General features: G+C 41.2%; 1 protein-coding gene across 1 annotated transcript in view; it reads right to left on the bottom strand.

Moving 5' to 3' along the window:
• Nucleotides 1–8,201: 8,201 nt before the first annotated feature.
• The window catches only part of necap1 (NECAP endocytosis associated 1), a 23,856-nt gene continuing 14,684 nt past the window's right edge, over nt 8,202–17,373 (bottom strand). The window contains 8 exon segments of the mRNA XM_077008063.1: nt 8,202–8,471; nt 8,881–8,974; nt 9,641–9,776; nt 10,042–10,054; nt 10,056–10,145; nt 10,601–10,682; nt 13,528–13,632; nt 16,463–16,563. Coding sequence (XP_076864178.1) covers nt 8,447–8,471; nt 8,881–8,974; nt 9,641–9,776; nt 10,042–10,054; nt 10,056–10,145; nt 10,601–10,682; nt 13,528–13,632; nt 16,463–16,563 — 646 coding nt within the window. The 3' untranslated portion in view covers nt 8,202–8,446.

Below are 17,373 nucleotides of genomic sequence, written 5' to 3'. Positions count from 1 at the left end.
TCAAACGATAAGTTAGAGTCAAGTATCACACCGAGATTTTTGGCTACTGTGCCAGGTGTAATGGGGTAATCTGCGAGATTAAGCATTAGATCTGGTATTTTTTGTCTTGCGGACTTTGGGCCCAGAAAGAGAACTTCAATATTGAAGATATTGCTTCAATGATGCAATGATTGTAATGAATTGATAAATAAAATGCAAATACTGTATAAATGATCATACAATAGAGTTGTGGGTGTCCAAACCGTGGGGTTGCTGAAATTAACAATCCCACTCACATGCTACATCACCGATACTGTACATTCTGGCCAATGGTATTTTATTCTGTTTCATTATATAACTGATTATATATTATATAACTACTACCTAATGAAAACTACCTAGCAAGTTAAAGTGTGAGATGTTCTGTGTTTTCTGGGACATCTCATGCACCATTCCATTTTCTAGATTGTCCCATCAATTACAATTAGGGGTGGCCATTCAAATGGACACCTAGTTCTGATGTACAATCTGGATAACAGCTGTCAGATGTGTATATGCACTGCACTAAACAGAAGATGATTACTGAACCATATAGTAACTGAAGTACCTAGTGTTTTTTCACTCAGGCTATTTAAGGCACCCACTTAATAATCTGCATTACACTGTTCAATTTACAAGCCTCATTTCTCAATTCTGAGTTCATGTTCATAGTCACAAGAGGCCTGCATCTGTAAAAAAAATAATAATAATTAGCAGTAGTAGGAGCAGTAGGATTTGTTATTTTTTAAAGAGCAAATCTCTCTCATAGAACCATTCTCCCCCCACACACACTTTTATAAATGTTGACTGGCCCCTGAATACTGTTTTGCTGTTGTCTATAAACATAAGTGTCACTGGTACTAAAGCTTTAGTAATACATAGAAATACACACACACAAAAAATATGTGTCGGAGCAAAATTTATATTTGGTCTTTCTGTAATCATATTCATCAGAATTCATATATGTATTGACCACTATTAGTAATAAGAGAAAAGGAAATCACCTTGATCAGTGTATGCTCTGCAGGCCTGTAGTCTCTCTTCTCTTCTCTCTCTCTCTCTCTCTCTCTCTCTCTCTCTCTCTCTCCAGTCAGAATGGTAGTATATCTGGCGTGTCTGACGCCTTGCGAACTGGAGGGAACAGGGAAGCCTTGACCTGAGGACCCTGGCAGGGGAGGAGTGATGGGGTGATACCTCACCTCATCACCTCACCTCATGTGATACCTCACCTCATGTGATACCTCACCTCATCACCTCACCTCATGTGATACCTCACCTCATGTGTTACCTCACCCCATCACCTCACCTCATGTGATACCTCACCCCATCACCTCACCTCAGGTGATACCTCACTCCATCACTTCGCCTCATGTGATACCCCATCACCTCACCTCATGTGATACCCCATCACCTCACCTCATGTGATACCTTACCCCATCACCTCACCTCAGGTAATACCTCACCCCATCACCTCACCTCAGGTGATACCTCATCCCATCACCTCACCTCATGTGATACCCCATCACCTCACCTCATGTGATACCTTACCCCATCACCTCACCTCAGGTGATACCTCATCCCATCACCTCACCTCATGTGATACCTCACTCCATCATCTCACCTCATGTGATACCTCACCCCATCACCTCACCTCATGTGATACCTCACTCCATCACTTCGCCTCATGTGATACCCCATCACCTCACCTCATGTGATACCCCATCACCTCACCTCATGTGATACCTTACCCCATCACCTCACCTCAGGTGATACCTCACTCCATCACCTCACCTCATGTGATACCTCACCCCATCACCTCACCTCAGGTGATACCTCACTCCATCACCTCACCTCATGTGATACCTCACCCCATCACCTCACCTCATGTGATACCTCACCCCATCACCTCACCTCAGGTGATACCTCACTCCATCACTTCGCCTCATGTGATACCTCATCACCTCACCTCATGTGATACCCCATCACCTCACCTCATGTGATACCCCATCACCTCACCTCATGTGATACCTTACCCCATCACCTCACCTCAGGTGATACCTCACTCCATCATCTCACCTCATGTGATACCTCACCCCATCACCTCACCTCAGGTGATACCTCACCCCATCACCTCACCTCAGGTGATACCTCATCCCATCACCTCACCTCATGTGATACCTCACTCCATCATCTCACCTCATGTGATACCTCACCCCATCACCTCACCTCAGGTGATACCTCACTCCATCATCTCACCTCATGTGATACCTCACCCCATCACCTCACCTCAGGTGATACCTCACCCCATCACCTCACCTCATGTGATACCTCACTCTTGAGTGAGTCTCTCATGCTCTTGAGTGAGTCTAACAAAGATCTCTGGATCAATCTAACTTTCTATTTTTCTATCTTTTGTCTTTAATAAACTTTGTATTTTACTTTGATACCACACACAAATGCTGTTGACTGTTCTTGTTCACCATTAAGGTTAAAATTTCTACAACAATAACAAAACATCATCTAAACAGGCAGGGGTAATAACAGGAGAGCCATCTGAGCTAGACAAGTAGATCGGCATGATCAGACACACAAGGAGAACTAACAGGGAAACGGAGAGAACACTAGAAGGAATGCACGATGAAACAGGAACAATACTCACAAATACAAAGAGCATAAGGATCGCAGGGCACATAGAGCAAATCACAGACTGAGCAAGAGCGTTAGACATACTAAGACAACTCAGGAACATGGCGAAATAGAGAGGAACACAACAATTAGAGAAACCAGGTAAACGGGAAACACAGACAAAACTAGAGAAAACGCTCGACTACAATACGGAGAATCAGAGGCAAAGCACTGATGACAAGGTACAAAGGGGATAAAGCGAACCAGAGGGAGGACACACAAATAAAATAAAGGAGAGACAGGGAGAGAGCGAAAATGAGCTAGGAAACATGTATGACTTACAATTGCTGTCTGTGATTCACACCTATGTTGCTGCATCTTTGGGTTTGGTCTCTTCTGAGGTAAGACAAATATACCCTTCTTTCTAGCAGCAGGGAAAACATAGGTGCACCATACAGACACATTTGTAGAACGGGTCGGAATACCCACAGAGTAGCAGGCATGCAGACACGTGTGAAAAGACAAGAATTTTAGCTTGTACACACAATGGCTTAGGGATATGCTAGTGTAGAGGAGCAGGCCTTCATGGAGAATTGGGCTTTGGAGGTAAAAGAAACTCTGGTTAGCATGCTCATCAAAGGATTGTCGCTAGAGTTAATTTTACATTGGCTCTCATCTGAGGGTTATAAGCTTAGCACTAGGTGTAAACTGTAACATATTTTGTTGAAAAATACCACAGCTAGCTGGGTTGGCCCAGGCTGTGGAGTCAGGGTCTGTACCCCCACTTAATTAACTGAGCACAGGGAGCGTAGTCCTATTCACACCAGGGTTAGAACTGCTAGTGCATTAAAACAATGACCATTAATCCCTATGGTGAACGCTTTAATGTGATACGATAAAACACTTCTTATGAATGTGCAGCACATTCCAGCGTTGTTGGGATGCTTCCCTGTAAAGGTCCATTTGAGCCATTCTGGAGTGCATTAATGCCAAACCAAAGGACGTTTGGCAAACAGCACTCACAACTATCCCTCAAGAGCTAAAATCTAAAGCTCTGGAACAACTCCTGTATCATAACTCCCATACTGGGAGAGAAACACATGGATGTTTTAGCCATACTGAAACAGACCCTTCTATATATGAGAAGCACGGTTCTGGCAGCATGGGATAAGATCATGGATGCAAAACAAGGGAAAGAACCCTTTGAACAGTTTGCAGAACGTCTTTGGGTAGTTTTTAGGGAGTATTCAGGAATTGAAGAGCCAACTAAGGATAATGAAATACTGCTGCAACTCCTTAAAAATAATGCAGGTCCACATGTGCAGCAGGCACTAAGTCATGGAGCAAATCCTCCAGATAACACATTTGACTCCATAGTCAGGTGGGTTATGGGGATGGAGTCACTTGACCTCTTGCAACAGCTCAGTAGTTAGTTGAGGGTGAAGTTGCTAGCAAATCAAGTACCTACTTTAGCAAATTTTCTAACCAGGTAAGGCAACCAATTGAGTTAAAAAAAAAAACATCAGTCTAAAATGACACATAAGCCAAAGGAATGTCAAGAGGCTAGACTTACTGGTGAATATCACTGTGCGTTCACACCGAAAGCGATAAAATCGCTCTCCGTCGCCGAGTCGCCAGCATCGCGTCGCGTGGGGGCATGTCCAACATCACACCGGCATGCAGCACGTGACAGATATGCAAATCACGTTTTTAAAGCAGGACGCAGTATTTATTTTAATCTATTGATTACAGGACACACGATTATAAATGAGTGCGTGTATAAAACATAGTGTGTGTATAAAACACATATAGTATATAAACCTAAAATGTTTATGTATTTTTTTTACTTTTTACCCCAGACCCGAAGATCAAACAGGAATTAAAAAAATCATAACCAATAATAGGGTATACGCTAATTTATTGCAGATGTTTTTTAACAAATGAACAGTATTCCCTCCAAAAATAAACATTTTGTACTGTAAATAAACAGGGACACATCGTAAAGTGCGGGACATCCAGAGACAGCCACTATTAATCTCTCCTCCATTTTGCAATCGGAACAAATAATCAGTAGGAACCAAAGTCAGAGGTGCGGTTTCGGAGGAGGGTGCAAACATACTTTCTGATTGGTAGTCGCCGCCGCGCGTCACTGCTCATTTGCATAAAGTTGAGCCAAGCTCAACTTGTTCGCGTCGCTCGAATCGCTCACTTCGCGTCGCGTCGCTGGGTGTCGCTCACTCTCATTGAAAATGAATGACTTCCGGTCGCCGTGTCGCTCTCGTCGCTTTCGGTGTGAACACACAGTCAGACATTAAGAGAGCAGCTTGCACTGATCTGTCAGCGGTTAGATGCAGTACAAGATGGCAATTCGAAGCTCATAAAATCTGACCTCAAAAACCGGTCAGATAGAAACAGTGATCCCGAATAGGGGTGTGTGGCCTCCATTTCAGTAGGCAGTGTTATCCACTGTGGTAATCGTATCAAAATTAGAGCTATCCTTGGAGGCCAGTTATGTAATGTGCTTTTTGATATCAGGCTTACGGCCACACCAGCCTGATAACACCCAATCTCATATGGGAGCTGCCTGTTCATGCACAGACCTTCCACTACGTCTGTAAACCCTAAAAAAAAGAAAGATCGGCAAAAGGGGGGTGCAAAACGGTGGGGGGAGTCTGGATACACACAGAGATGGGGAAGCCCTGTCTCCCAACAGCCTACATGAGGGGGCTGATAGAAATTGCGGACAGAAATTGCGGACAGAAATTGCTCATGGTAGGAGTCACAATCCAGACAAATCCAGATGCGCGATGATGATCCAGGAGGCACAGCCCCAGGGTACGGCAGGCATTGGGGGTGGCAGGTCTGGGGGCACTGCCCAAGGGACAGGTGGGGCAGCCATCGATGGTGGCAGGTCCCTGCACATATAACTGGTCTGGCTTCCCCTTGAAGCAGTCCCTGCCCCCTTGTCACTGCATTGTGGGTTTTTTGTGTAAATAAAAGCTGAGCAGAATTTTAAGAAATAGAAAACATGGAAATTGATAATGAAGAGAAAAATATGGCAAAAAAGAGGAGATGGATTGAAAATGTCTTACCCATCATATCATCACCAATTCATATCAGGTCCCACACCCAATATCTATCTACACACAGACTGAAATATATTTAACAAATATTCACCTTAAATAATAAAGAAAATGATAAACAGAGATTCCTCTCTGTAACGTTGGACAGCAGGCACAACGAGGCAAGTGCGTTGCACAAACACGTTTATTCACACACGTAAACAAAGAGCGCAAGTAGCGCACAGCGAACTACAACACACGTAACACAGAACTAACACGGGCTTACGACAAAAACGAGCATGAGACATTGCGTGAGCGCACATTAAATAGACTAACTACACATTCCCCAGTGATGACGAGACGAGCCACAGATGAGAGACCGACGAACACCCACACACACACAACCACACCCACGGAACTACATACATGGTTATAACCCGACATAGACAACACAAACACACGCCCAAAGGGAAGGGTCTGGAGCTGTTCCGTGACACTCCCTAAATACAAGTTTCTAGGTGTTTTAAAAAGCTTAACTTAAAAAGTTTAAAGCACTATCAAAGGTAAATTGCCAGACATTACAATTTAGTCTGAAACTGTTTAAATTAAGTCTAGCAAATCTGTTAAAAAAAATTTACTGCAGTAATTAATCGACAATCTCAGGGAGGTATGTTTCAAAATGTGTGTTTAACCTAGTAGGAAAGAAAGGGCACAAAAAAGATGAGATAATAAGATAAGGATATTTATTTTTAGTTAATTTGGTTAAATCAGCAGTTTTTCTGTTTATTTCCATTCCACGAGGACGATAGCTAGCTGTCTGCAAAAAGAGCGTGAAGAAACCCTGAGAAGTTTGCCTTACACCGAGATAAGGGAGGACCAGTGCTCTTGTCTGTTTGGGAAGTCGAGGTCAAGTGAATGGACTATGGGAGTCTACCATTTTCATCGGAGAGTCGCTACAAACAGTTTTGCCGTATTTAGACTGAAACGGAGAGCAACAGTGAGAACTGTTAAGCTGTTCTGGTGCTAGTTTTCTGGTTAGCATTATGCTAACAAAACCTGGGTTAATTGTAACATTGAGAGCAAACTGAAGTGAATGATGGTGCCATGTCCCAATGTTTATCGAGTTTTATATTATATTATGTCCCTAGAGCAGGCACATAAAACCCTGATCCGACAGTGCCATGCTTTCCCTCTTCTGACACCTAAAAAATGTGACATTTAACTGATTGAAACATGCATAGATGACGTGAAAATTACTCAGTTACCTGGAAGAATATTACCAAGGAGGATCTTAAGTACTTCATGCTGTCTTTGTATAAAAGGTTTTGCAACCTAGCATTAAAATAACATCAAGTTATGTACACAAAGGGATTCATGAATGTTTCATTAAAGACTCATTAAATGGATATTAGAGATGTATATGTCCTCAAATTTCACAGATTTTTTTTCTTCTACAGTTTAGCTGATGGATGACATCAATGGCTCTTCCGTACTAACGCAAAATTTTGTTAAACTGAATTTATGTGCCTATTTTTGGTAATAAATTCACATTTGAATCTGTTTGTACAATAGCTTTCTTGTTTACTGGTATTTATGTGTGGATGATGTATTTTGAAGGAGATTACATGCAAAGATATGCAGCAGGTAATGTTGAAATAACACAATAACTTATTGAAGACTTCTACTTTGATCTTTTTTGTAAACTTTAATTGCATAACTATGACATGGATATCTGTATGTCATGTTTTTCAAAGACATTTTTGCAATATAATTTGTGATTTGTTCAGCTCTATGAAGAGTCTGTAGGAATTTATTAGAAAATGGGCAAAATGAAAAACATTATTTCATAGTATGCATACTATGTAATACCTAATTTCAAAGAATGCGGCCTATGACAAACACTAAATCAAGCTTTGCAGAAGAGCAATCAATTAGACGTTTATGATCTTTCAAACTTAAAACATTAGATTGACACACACGTGTTTGCATCATTTTGACACCAGAGAACAGCAAAATGGACACTAGAACCTGAAAGTCTGCATGGTAGCAAATAGCAAAGCAGACCGTCAACTTCGGCACCAAATTTCCCAATCAGGAGTTGCATGCATTTACTAAGGCAACATTCATTAAACAATCTTCAGGCATACAGCAATACAACATCTACTTCCATCCTTCCATCAATATTTTGATAAAATAAATGACATATTTCACTTATCAAGCACAGTCATTTTCTTTTATCCTGTAAATAAAGGTTATTTTAGACATACATTTTATAGTAAAATTTTAGATAGCACTTTTTACAACACATGTCACAAAGCAGCTTTACAATCGTATGGGTCCAGACATACATATTGTATTAATAATAAGCAATCAATTTGGGTTTTATTTTTAAGTCAGACACTTAATTATTTAGCAATATTTTATTCTTGTTTAGTATGTCAGTGACCACTGATTATATATATATATATATATATATATATATATATATATATATATATATATATATATATATATATATATATATATATATATATATCTCCATTGAATGACATTTATGTTCCACATTTATATGAACTTAAATGCATTTTGATTTATAGATTAAATTGGTGATTTAATCTATAACACATCATTTCTCTTTCTCTCTTTCTCTGTTTTGTCAATAGACTATCTCATGAAATGAAGTGTTGGATAATAATACAGCTTCAAAACTGGATCCAGTTCCCAGAATTGGATTCTTGTCATCATGATGCTTGAGAAGGAATAGAGCTGTAGGAGAAAACCAAACAGAGCACACGTAATGTGGGGACCACAAGAGATGTAGGACCACCGTGTGAGTGAGACGTAGGACCACCGTGTGAGTGAGACGTAGGACCACCGTGTGAGTGAGACGTAGGACCACCGTGTGAGTGAGACGTAGGACCACCGTGTGAGTGAGACGTAGGACCACCGTGTGAGTGAGATGTAGGACCACCGTGTGAGTGAGATGTAGGACCACCGTGTGAGTGAGATGTAGGACCACCATGTGAGTGAGATGTAGGACCACCGTGTAAGTGAGATGGCATTTCCGTGCAGTTTTTGAATCATGTTTATGTGGTTTCTGGCTTATCTCTTTAAATTAATAGGATTTTAAAAGGAGGTCCCCGCACAGCTGTTAAGATTTGTCTGGGGTTGTTACCTTGTAGAAGAGGAAAAGTCACCCCACAGATCCGAACTTGGGTTTGCTTGTACCGTCGTATTGGAGTTACTACTGTCCAATTCTAACAAACAACCTGATGGAGAGGAAAACAGTAGACTAACTTGCAGAGCAAATTCATATATACAATATCTCTTACATTTTACAGTCCCTAATGCTGTAAAACAGTATGACAACTCAAAGTACAATAACAGTTAGTTTTTTGTATCCAGAAGTAGCTCTAAAAAGAAGTTGACAATATATTAAGCACTGTATGTTTAATTATGCTCTTGACGTGTGTCAGACTGAGTATAACTCAAATGTAAAGCCAAAGGTAGCTACACAAATTCAAATCTCATTTTTGTAGTACAAGATCTAAATAAATTTGTACCCCCCTACAGGCTGAACTACATCACAACACAGCTGCACACATGAATATGTGCTCAGACACCACAGTCCCAGTGAATATGCACTGTTACTGAGTCAGCAGGGCAGCATCAAACTCAGCTACAACACAAGACACCGACTACTGGGTGGCAAATCTGAACACTTCATTTACTTGTACGTTGCACGTGGACCTCTACTGTTTTGTTACAGGATGTTTTGATTTATTTTAAATTATTTTCATCAAACTCAGGTTACAAAAAACAAAAGGTTGGGCCAGAACTAGCAAGCACAACAAAAATGTGTTGATTGCATTAAAAAGTTGTATATTAAGTACTTTTTTAAATTTAGATGATGTAAAAATAAACAAAAAAGATACCTATATGTGGTCCCCCTGTGGGCTGCACGGTGTTATTGGAAGAAGGGGGAGGGGCTATTTTGCCTCCAGGGGGAGGTGGGAGATGTCCAAGGCCTCCTGATCTCTGAGGGCGGGGCTTATCCCTCTTTTTGCCTTGCTGAAAATAAAATATGGAAAAATATCAAACAGTACACATGTACACACACATGCACACTCTCCTGTAAAAAAATTTTGCTAAGCTATAAAACATGTTCAGGTTATTAAAACCATGAAGATGTGACCAATAAATACTGAAGTTCTCTTGAGTGATGCTCCTGACAATTTTCCCTCTCCCCCAATATCTTCATCCCTCCCTCCATCCCTCCCACTATCTCTGACAAAAATAAACAGTGAAAATCCTGAGGTGAAGACCATTTATTCACCCCAATGTTGAGAGGTCTGTCCCTCTTTAAAGCCCAGATCCAACTTTGGCTCCAAATCTGCTGCCTGAGCGCTTTTGATGATGTCATTCTCTTGTTTCACCCCCCTGAGAGAGAGAGAGAGGGGGGGGGGGATTAGCCATGAAATACTAGCACGTACTATAACTATATCTGCATTGTTAAGGCAATGATTGTTGATTGGATTCTCCTCCAAAAGACACAACAGGGCTTAGATCAGGGGTGCCCACAAGTTTTCAGCTTGCGAGCTACTTATAAGATGACCAAGTCAGAAAGATCTCCCTTGCCTCGAGTGTAAGGAACGTAAATTGTTACCGGGGCGGTGTATATATACAACAGTCAGTGCAGATGGACGATAGCCTGTCATTCATCCACTACTTTTTAATGTCATGCAATCTACCCACACTTCTCGCGATCGACCGACACTTCCTTCGCTATTGACCGGTTGATCGCGATCGACGTAATGGGCACTCCTAGCTTAAGAGTATTCAGATCTGTTTCATGTTAAAATGTTAAAAAAAGGAGAAGAGAGGGAGAAACTGACTTGAAATGGTCCTGCAGAGCAACACTGAAATCAAACGCGTCACCCCTATCACCAAATCCGACCCCAATGAATGCAATCCGACCTAAAATGTGAAGAAAGCAGTGTTTATTAGCTCATTTCATTGTATTGTTGTTAAACACGGTATATTTGTATGCAAAAAGTAAACGAAAATATATGTATCAAAAATATTAAACAGTAAGCTAAAATCGCACAGTGAAAATTGCATAGTGAAAATTGCATATGGAAAATACAGTGGTTCTTGAAAGTTTATGAATCATTTTCTAGTGTATCATGGCATTAACAAAAGGAGAATTTTGAGGACCTCAGAAGAATAAAAAACATGTAAAACCTTCTGTAAACAGTTTGGACTCCAACAACACACAGCAAGAAAGACCATGTACAAATGGAGGAAATAAACATTTTGTCATTTACAGATATGTAATACTGGATCATGTCCCTCAGTCTAACAGTCTAATACTAGTTATTTGTTGAGGGAAATGATCTAATATTACATTGGTCTGAGTATGTGAACTTTTACTTTCAGTATCTGGCGTGACCCCCTTGTTGTCACATATGGTCCCGCCTCCCTCCTGTCAGTCATGTCTTAGTTTTTGTTCTCCATGTGTTTGTGTGCCTTTTAATTTGAAACTCCTGGTTGTGTTGGTCTTCACATCCCTCCCTTGTTCTCCGCCCCTCATTATTGATTTCAGGTGTGTCTCGTTTGAATCCTTGTTTAGTCAGTGTATTAAAGTCCTGTGTTTAGTCTCTTGTACAGTGAGTCACCACTTAACGATGGGTCTAGTTAACGACGGACTGGAGTTACCGGCTTTTTTTTATTTTGTGCGGTGCACGGAGGAGCAGTGGCAGCACAGTGGAGTGTTGTGTAGTATTGTGGAGTGTTGTGTATGATAAGCTGAGGCAGTGCAGCCTCCACCGCAGCCCATCTCGGCATCTCTGGTTCTCCCCTCCCCTCCCATGTTCTTATTGAGATTCAGTCCTGAAGAAGCAGTCCTGGCATGGAAACAGCAAAAGAGGCTCAAACCATGATGCCACCACCACCGTGGTTCACTAAAGCGGTTTTTATGCTGGAATGCAGTGTTTTCCTTTCTCCACAAATAACACACTACATATTTTTGTCTTGTATATCCACAAAACATCTTTCCAATATTCTTCTAGCTTGTCCATGTGAAACTGAAAATGCCTGTCAAAGTAACCTTGGGTTCCTCTCTGACCTCGCGTACCATTGCACGCAAAGCCGACCCAAAGCATGCTAGAATTATGCAGCTGCTTAGGGCCCCATGCCACCAGAGGGCCCCCCAAAGCACCACGATATCATGATGAGCCTATGAATTATATAAGAATTTGGTGCTGAGGTGGTGGCATAAGTGGCTCCATTGTCCTGGCCCTGATTAAACACCTTGTTCTTGGCATGATCTTTGCTAGCCAACCACTTCTGGTGAGGTTAATATTGGTCTTGAATTTCCTCCATTTGTACCCAAACTGTTTTGTTGTGGATTGGTCCAAAGTCTTTAGGAGACAACTACATCAAATTTTGTCACGCCATGATACACTTCCACAAATGTGGTGAAGATCAGACATTGCTAAATCCCTAGACTTTTCAATAAAAGACTTACACGTGATTGTCATCCTGTTGATTTACAATACTTTGAAAGACTCAAAATGAATCTTCAATTAATCTGCTAATCCTAAAGATCCACATGCTTTTGCCACTCAGTGTTATGTAATGCCAGATTATTTTCCTCAATAAATAAATATTCCCTTTAACTGCTTTTGGTATTTGATAATATGAGATTTTAGGTCAAATTTTGCAGTAAACTTCTCAACAATTTAAAAACTTTCAAGCACCACTGTATTTTCATTACGTGACTATGAGTTATTTACTTTTATGACTCGTGTGATATGATGAAGTTTTAGGTAAAGTTGCAGTCTTCAAAATGGGTTCACAAACGTTCATGAACTACTGTTAAAAAAGTTCATGACATGGCAGTGGTATGACATGGCCGCAGTATGACATGGCAGTGTGATTTCACTCTCCGCCTGACATTCTAATAAAATAACCCCAAAAACAAGGAATATATAAATTGAAGCGAACTTCTAAAATAATGCAAAAGGGTGTTGTAACAAGGCGAAGGACAGGTATGTTGACGACCAACACGGCCAAGGATTTAACTGAACAGTGAAGCCGAAGCAGCTCTCCCAAGCAAGAACATGGCGGACCAGAACAGGAGGTTATAGCCTGCTAAGTATTCTAAACGAGCTCAAAAATTTTAGACAGGACAATAGGCAACAACTTGCAGAAATAAAGCAAAAACTGAACAAAAGGAACACCAGATTAGAACAAGCAGAAGAGCGCATCGGTGAGGCAGAGATGAAACAGCAGCAACGCTAATTCAGCACCTTCTCCGATGCCAGACAGATATGGAGGCTAAGCTAATTGACCAAGAAGGGCGCTCCCGCAGAGAAAACCTCCGAATCTATGGCATCTCTGAAGAAGCAGAGGGAAAGGACATGATCGTTTTTCTGGAGAACTTGCTGTAGAGTGCGAATTTCGTTTCTGGGACCTACAGTATGGGAAATATTGACCAAAACGCAAAATGCTGTGCTATAGCGCCACCATCAGGCCAGTGTGGGTCTCTGTACTTTAGCATGGTCCTGCAAAGGGACTACACTTTTCTGCCAAGTTTGGTGTCTCTGGGCCTTACAGTCTAGGCTGCAGTATGAGTCTTTTGCAGACAAAAATAAGAAGAAGAAGAAGAAGAATAGCAAAAACAATAGGTTTCCAACACTGCGTGTGTGAACCTTAAAAAAACAATAAATGCAGTGCTATATTATTTGATCTCTGGCTAAAGAAGCTACAGTCTGTAAGGCAGTCTAAGAATTTTGAAAAAGAGCATGCAGATATACACCGTTATCATCCTGTATTCGAAGCACGAAGTACCGGCTGGAATCACTAACCGTCTCCACAGCAATACCAGGGTATTCCTGAACTGGTGCCTGAGCAAACAGTTCACCTGATGAACAGAAATACTCATCTGTATTCATGTTTCCTTTTTTGTCAAATGTGGTAGTGTATATTTTAAAAACAGAGGAAGTGACAATTTATTTACATGCCACCACAGACAAGACAAAATGAGGTGCAATATGGAAGTTATTCTGTCTCAATATTAAAATGTAAATGTAATACGCATTTGCATTTACATGTTCTACTCATACAAGCAACTTTTGAGCTCAAAATTGAAATTCAAATGCAGTAGTTCCATTTACATTTGCAATGTGGTAGACATCTATTCATATTTCATTTACAAATACATTTTGATGCTTTATTTGTGCCTTTATTGAAATGAAAATTCAAATCGGGGGAAAAAATTATCAAGTTCATGTGATCATGCAAAGGTTGTATCAAAATTGTAATTAAAATGCTATTCGGTTAATATGCTTTGCATTCCGTAATATGGCCGTCCTACCGCCATATTCCGAGGCACAGTTGCTCTGCCACAGCGCTCAATTTGGCAATAACAGCACCAGATAAGGCAGAGATGTCTGTCACTTGCTCGATTAACATTTCACACTAATCGAGTGTAAATTCACCATAAGGACTCGTCTTTGAATAAGGACCCTTTGAATTTATCTAATGAGCGCTTCTGCTACACTCGCCTGTACTGCTTAGTGTGCTATAGTCCCGTCCTGATTGGCTGCCTGAGGTGGAAAGCTGTGTTTAACCTGATTGGCTGAATAAAGTGGAGGGCTCTGGAATCTGATTGGAAGGCTGATGAAATCTAATTTGACTATAATTTTACTGTAGTGGAAGACCATGATAATGAAAATGCATTCTGCTCGGATTGCATTTTCAAAATGCATTTTGACACAGTTTGAGCACTGTTGGTATCGTAATGTTATTGCAAACAGGAGGAGATCTTTTTAGCATAGCGATGAGCAGAGCTGGCCCTGACCATGTGGTGCCCTAGGCAAGATTTTGGTTGATGCCCCCTGCATCATCAATCATTGGGTTGATTGTATCAGTATTAAAGAGCATTAAATTATAAATATTTTTATTATTTTTTATTTTTATTAGGTTATAAATATTACAGTATAACAATAAATTAATATAAAGGTGTTGCACAAAAAATATTTTAAAACATATAATGTGCCGTATTTTGTCAATTGTGATTTTTTTTACACCGCAATCGAAATTTGTCCTCCACTTTTAACCCATCTGTGCAGTTAGAACACACACACACTAGTGATTACTAGGGGGTTGTGGATCACACGTGCCCAGAGCGGTGGGCAGCCCTAGCCCGGCGCCCGGGGAGCAGTTAGGTGCCTTGCTCAAGGGCACCTCAGTCATGGCCTCAGGTCTGGGAATCGAACCCACGACCCTCCGGTCACAAGACCAGTTCCCTACCACTAGGCCAGGGGTGGCCAACCTGCGGCTCTTTGCCTGGTTTCATGCGGCTCCCCAGCCGGTCCGCGGGCTCACCTGCACAAACGGAGCGACACACTGCTACATTTTCGTGGTGCGCGGTTAGTTTACAAGCCTAACGAGCCGCTAATACTTTTAAAACCGGCGTAGTGGAAAACACGCATTTGACTGTCTTCACAGCTAATAATTTACACCCCAAATATGTTTTGAACTACAAATGTGACTAAACCCGCGAGTTTTCAAATTTTTCTTTTATAAAGCATTCATGTGCCGCGCCAAACAGAATTCTGTCACTAGCCTCGCGAGAACTGCCACCTGCAGTGGTCTGGGTGGCAGTTCCACCTGCAGTGGTCTGGGTGGCGGTTCCACCTGCAGTGGTCTGGGTGGCGGTTCCACCTGCAGTGGTCTGGGTGACGGTTCCACCTGCAGTGGTCTGGGTGACGGTTCCACCTGCAGTGGTCTGGGTGACGGTTCCACCTGCAGTGGTCTGGGTGACGGTTCCACCTGCAGTGGTCTGGGTGACGGTTCCACCTGCAGTGGTCTGGGTGGCAGTTCCACCTGCAGTGGTCTGGGTGGCAGTTCCACCTGCAGTAGTCTGGGTGGGTAGCAGTTCTCGCGAGGCTAGTTACAGAATTCTGTTTGGAGCGGCACATGAATGCTTAAAAAAAATAAAAATTGAAAACTGAAAATACGGGAAAAATACAGGAAAATAAAAATACGGGATGACGCCGGGACAGAGCGGTAAAATACGGGACTTTCCCGGCCAAAACGGGACACTTGACAGGTATGCATACAGTATAATGTTAATTCACTATACTAATGTTAACTAGTTCACTATAACTAGTGTTAATTTTTTCTTTCTTCCTCCTCTTTTCTCCTTTTTCTGCCCTAGGCATCTTTACGGGGAGATGTCTTTTCCCCCCACACAGAAACAGTAACGAGGTGAGCAGAGCATACGGGAGGCGCGTGGGTGTTAAGTGTCGACTAATATTATTAAACAATGCAAAAAAAAAAAAAAAACCGATAAGAAAAGAAAAATACGCATGCATGCGCGTGCCCCCCCCCCCCCCCCCTTTACAACCTTTGCATGATCACATGAACTTGATCATTCAAATCAGGAAATACATTCTCATTTCAATAAAGGCACAAATAAAGCATCAAAATATATGTGTAAATGAAATATGAATAGACATCTTACCACATCGCAAATGTAAATGGAACTATTGCATTTGAATTTGAGTTTTGAGCTCAAAGTTGCTTGTATGAGTGGAACATGTAAATGCAAATGCGTATTACACTTTCATTTTAATATAGAGACAGAATAACTTCCATAGAGCAAAAGACGAAATAACGAAAACGTTATTTACTACACATTCCATTATTTTTACCACAGAGACTACACTTAATTACTCTTCACTCACCCGAGACTCTGTCTTCCAGTTTGATATATGCCACCTTTCCTTTTACAGTTATCCGGATCCGCCCAGTCCAATCAGGGACATCCAACTTCCAATCAGCCGCTCTGACAATAGTAAAACAGCAGAGCATAGTCTGACCATCACGATTGGCAAATGGTAGCGCTCAAATTTTCAATATGCATTTGCAGCACGTACTATTGGCAACTATCTCTGTCTGAATGTCTTTGGCAAAGAGGAAAAGAAGGATTTGAGAAGGTCACTGTCTGGTAATAAAGTCCCTTGACATGGAAGCACAATTAAGTGAAAGTATCTTAACTGATCTTGCTAAAAGGTTGTTGAGAAAACAAGAGCATGAAAAAATACCTCTATTAGTGTATTCCAAATACCTCTATTAATGTATTCCAAATACCTCTATTAGTGTATTTCAAATTGAGTAAAAATCTTCATCTTCACTGGAATTTTCTTTTTTTACTACACATAATCATTGTGATCCTGAACACAAAAGTACCATGAAAGTTTAGAATAAGAGAAATAAATATTTATCTGCTTATCCACAGAGTTAATATAAACAAACTGACTATCACTGATACTGAGGGTGTTTTCATACATGGGCTGTTCAAGCATTTAAAGTGGTCTCAGACTGATAACTAATGGTCAGAGCCGGCCCAAGGCATACTTGCATTACGCAGCCACCTTGGGCACCCACACCACCAGGGGGCCCACAAGAGCACCCAAATAATTTGGGGGCCCCAAATTATATTCTGCTTAGGTCCCCATAAAGGCTAAGTGTTTCTTTGCAAACAGCAATCAGCTACAACTACATTAGCTTGATGCTAATGTTATATAAGAAATCCCATACGATTGCTAGCGGAAATTAGCATTATAATCGCGTTGCTAATTTGCAGACAAGTTGC

This window comes from Brachyhypopomus gauderio, chromosome 6, assembly GCF_052324685.1.
Source record: "Brachyhypopomus gauderio isolate BG-103 chromosome 6, BGAUD_0.2, whole genome shotgun sequence".
Taxonomy (NCBI): domain Eukaryota; kingdom Metazoa; phylum Chordata; class Actinopteri; order Gymnotiformes; family Hypopomidae; genus Brachyhypopomus; species Brachyhypopomus gauderio.
This window is presented reverse-complemented; position numbering and strand designations above follow the sequence as displayed.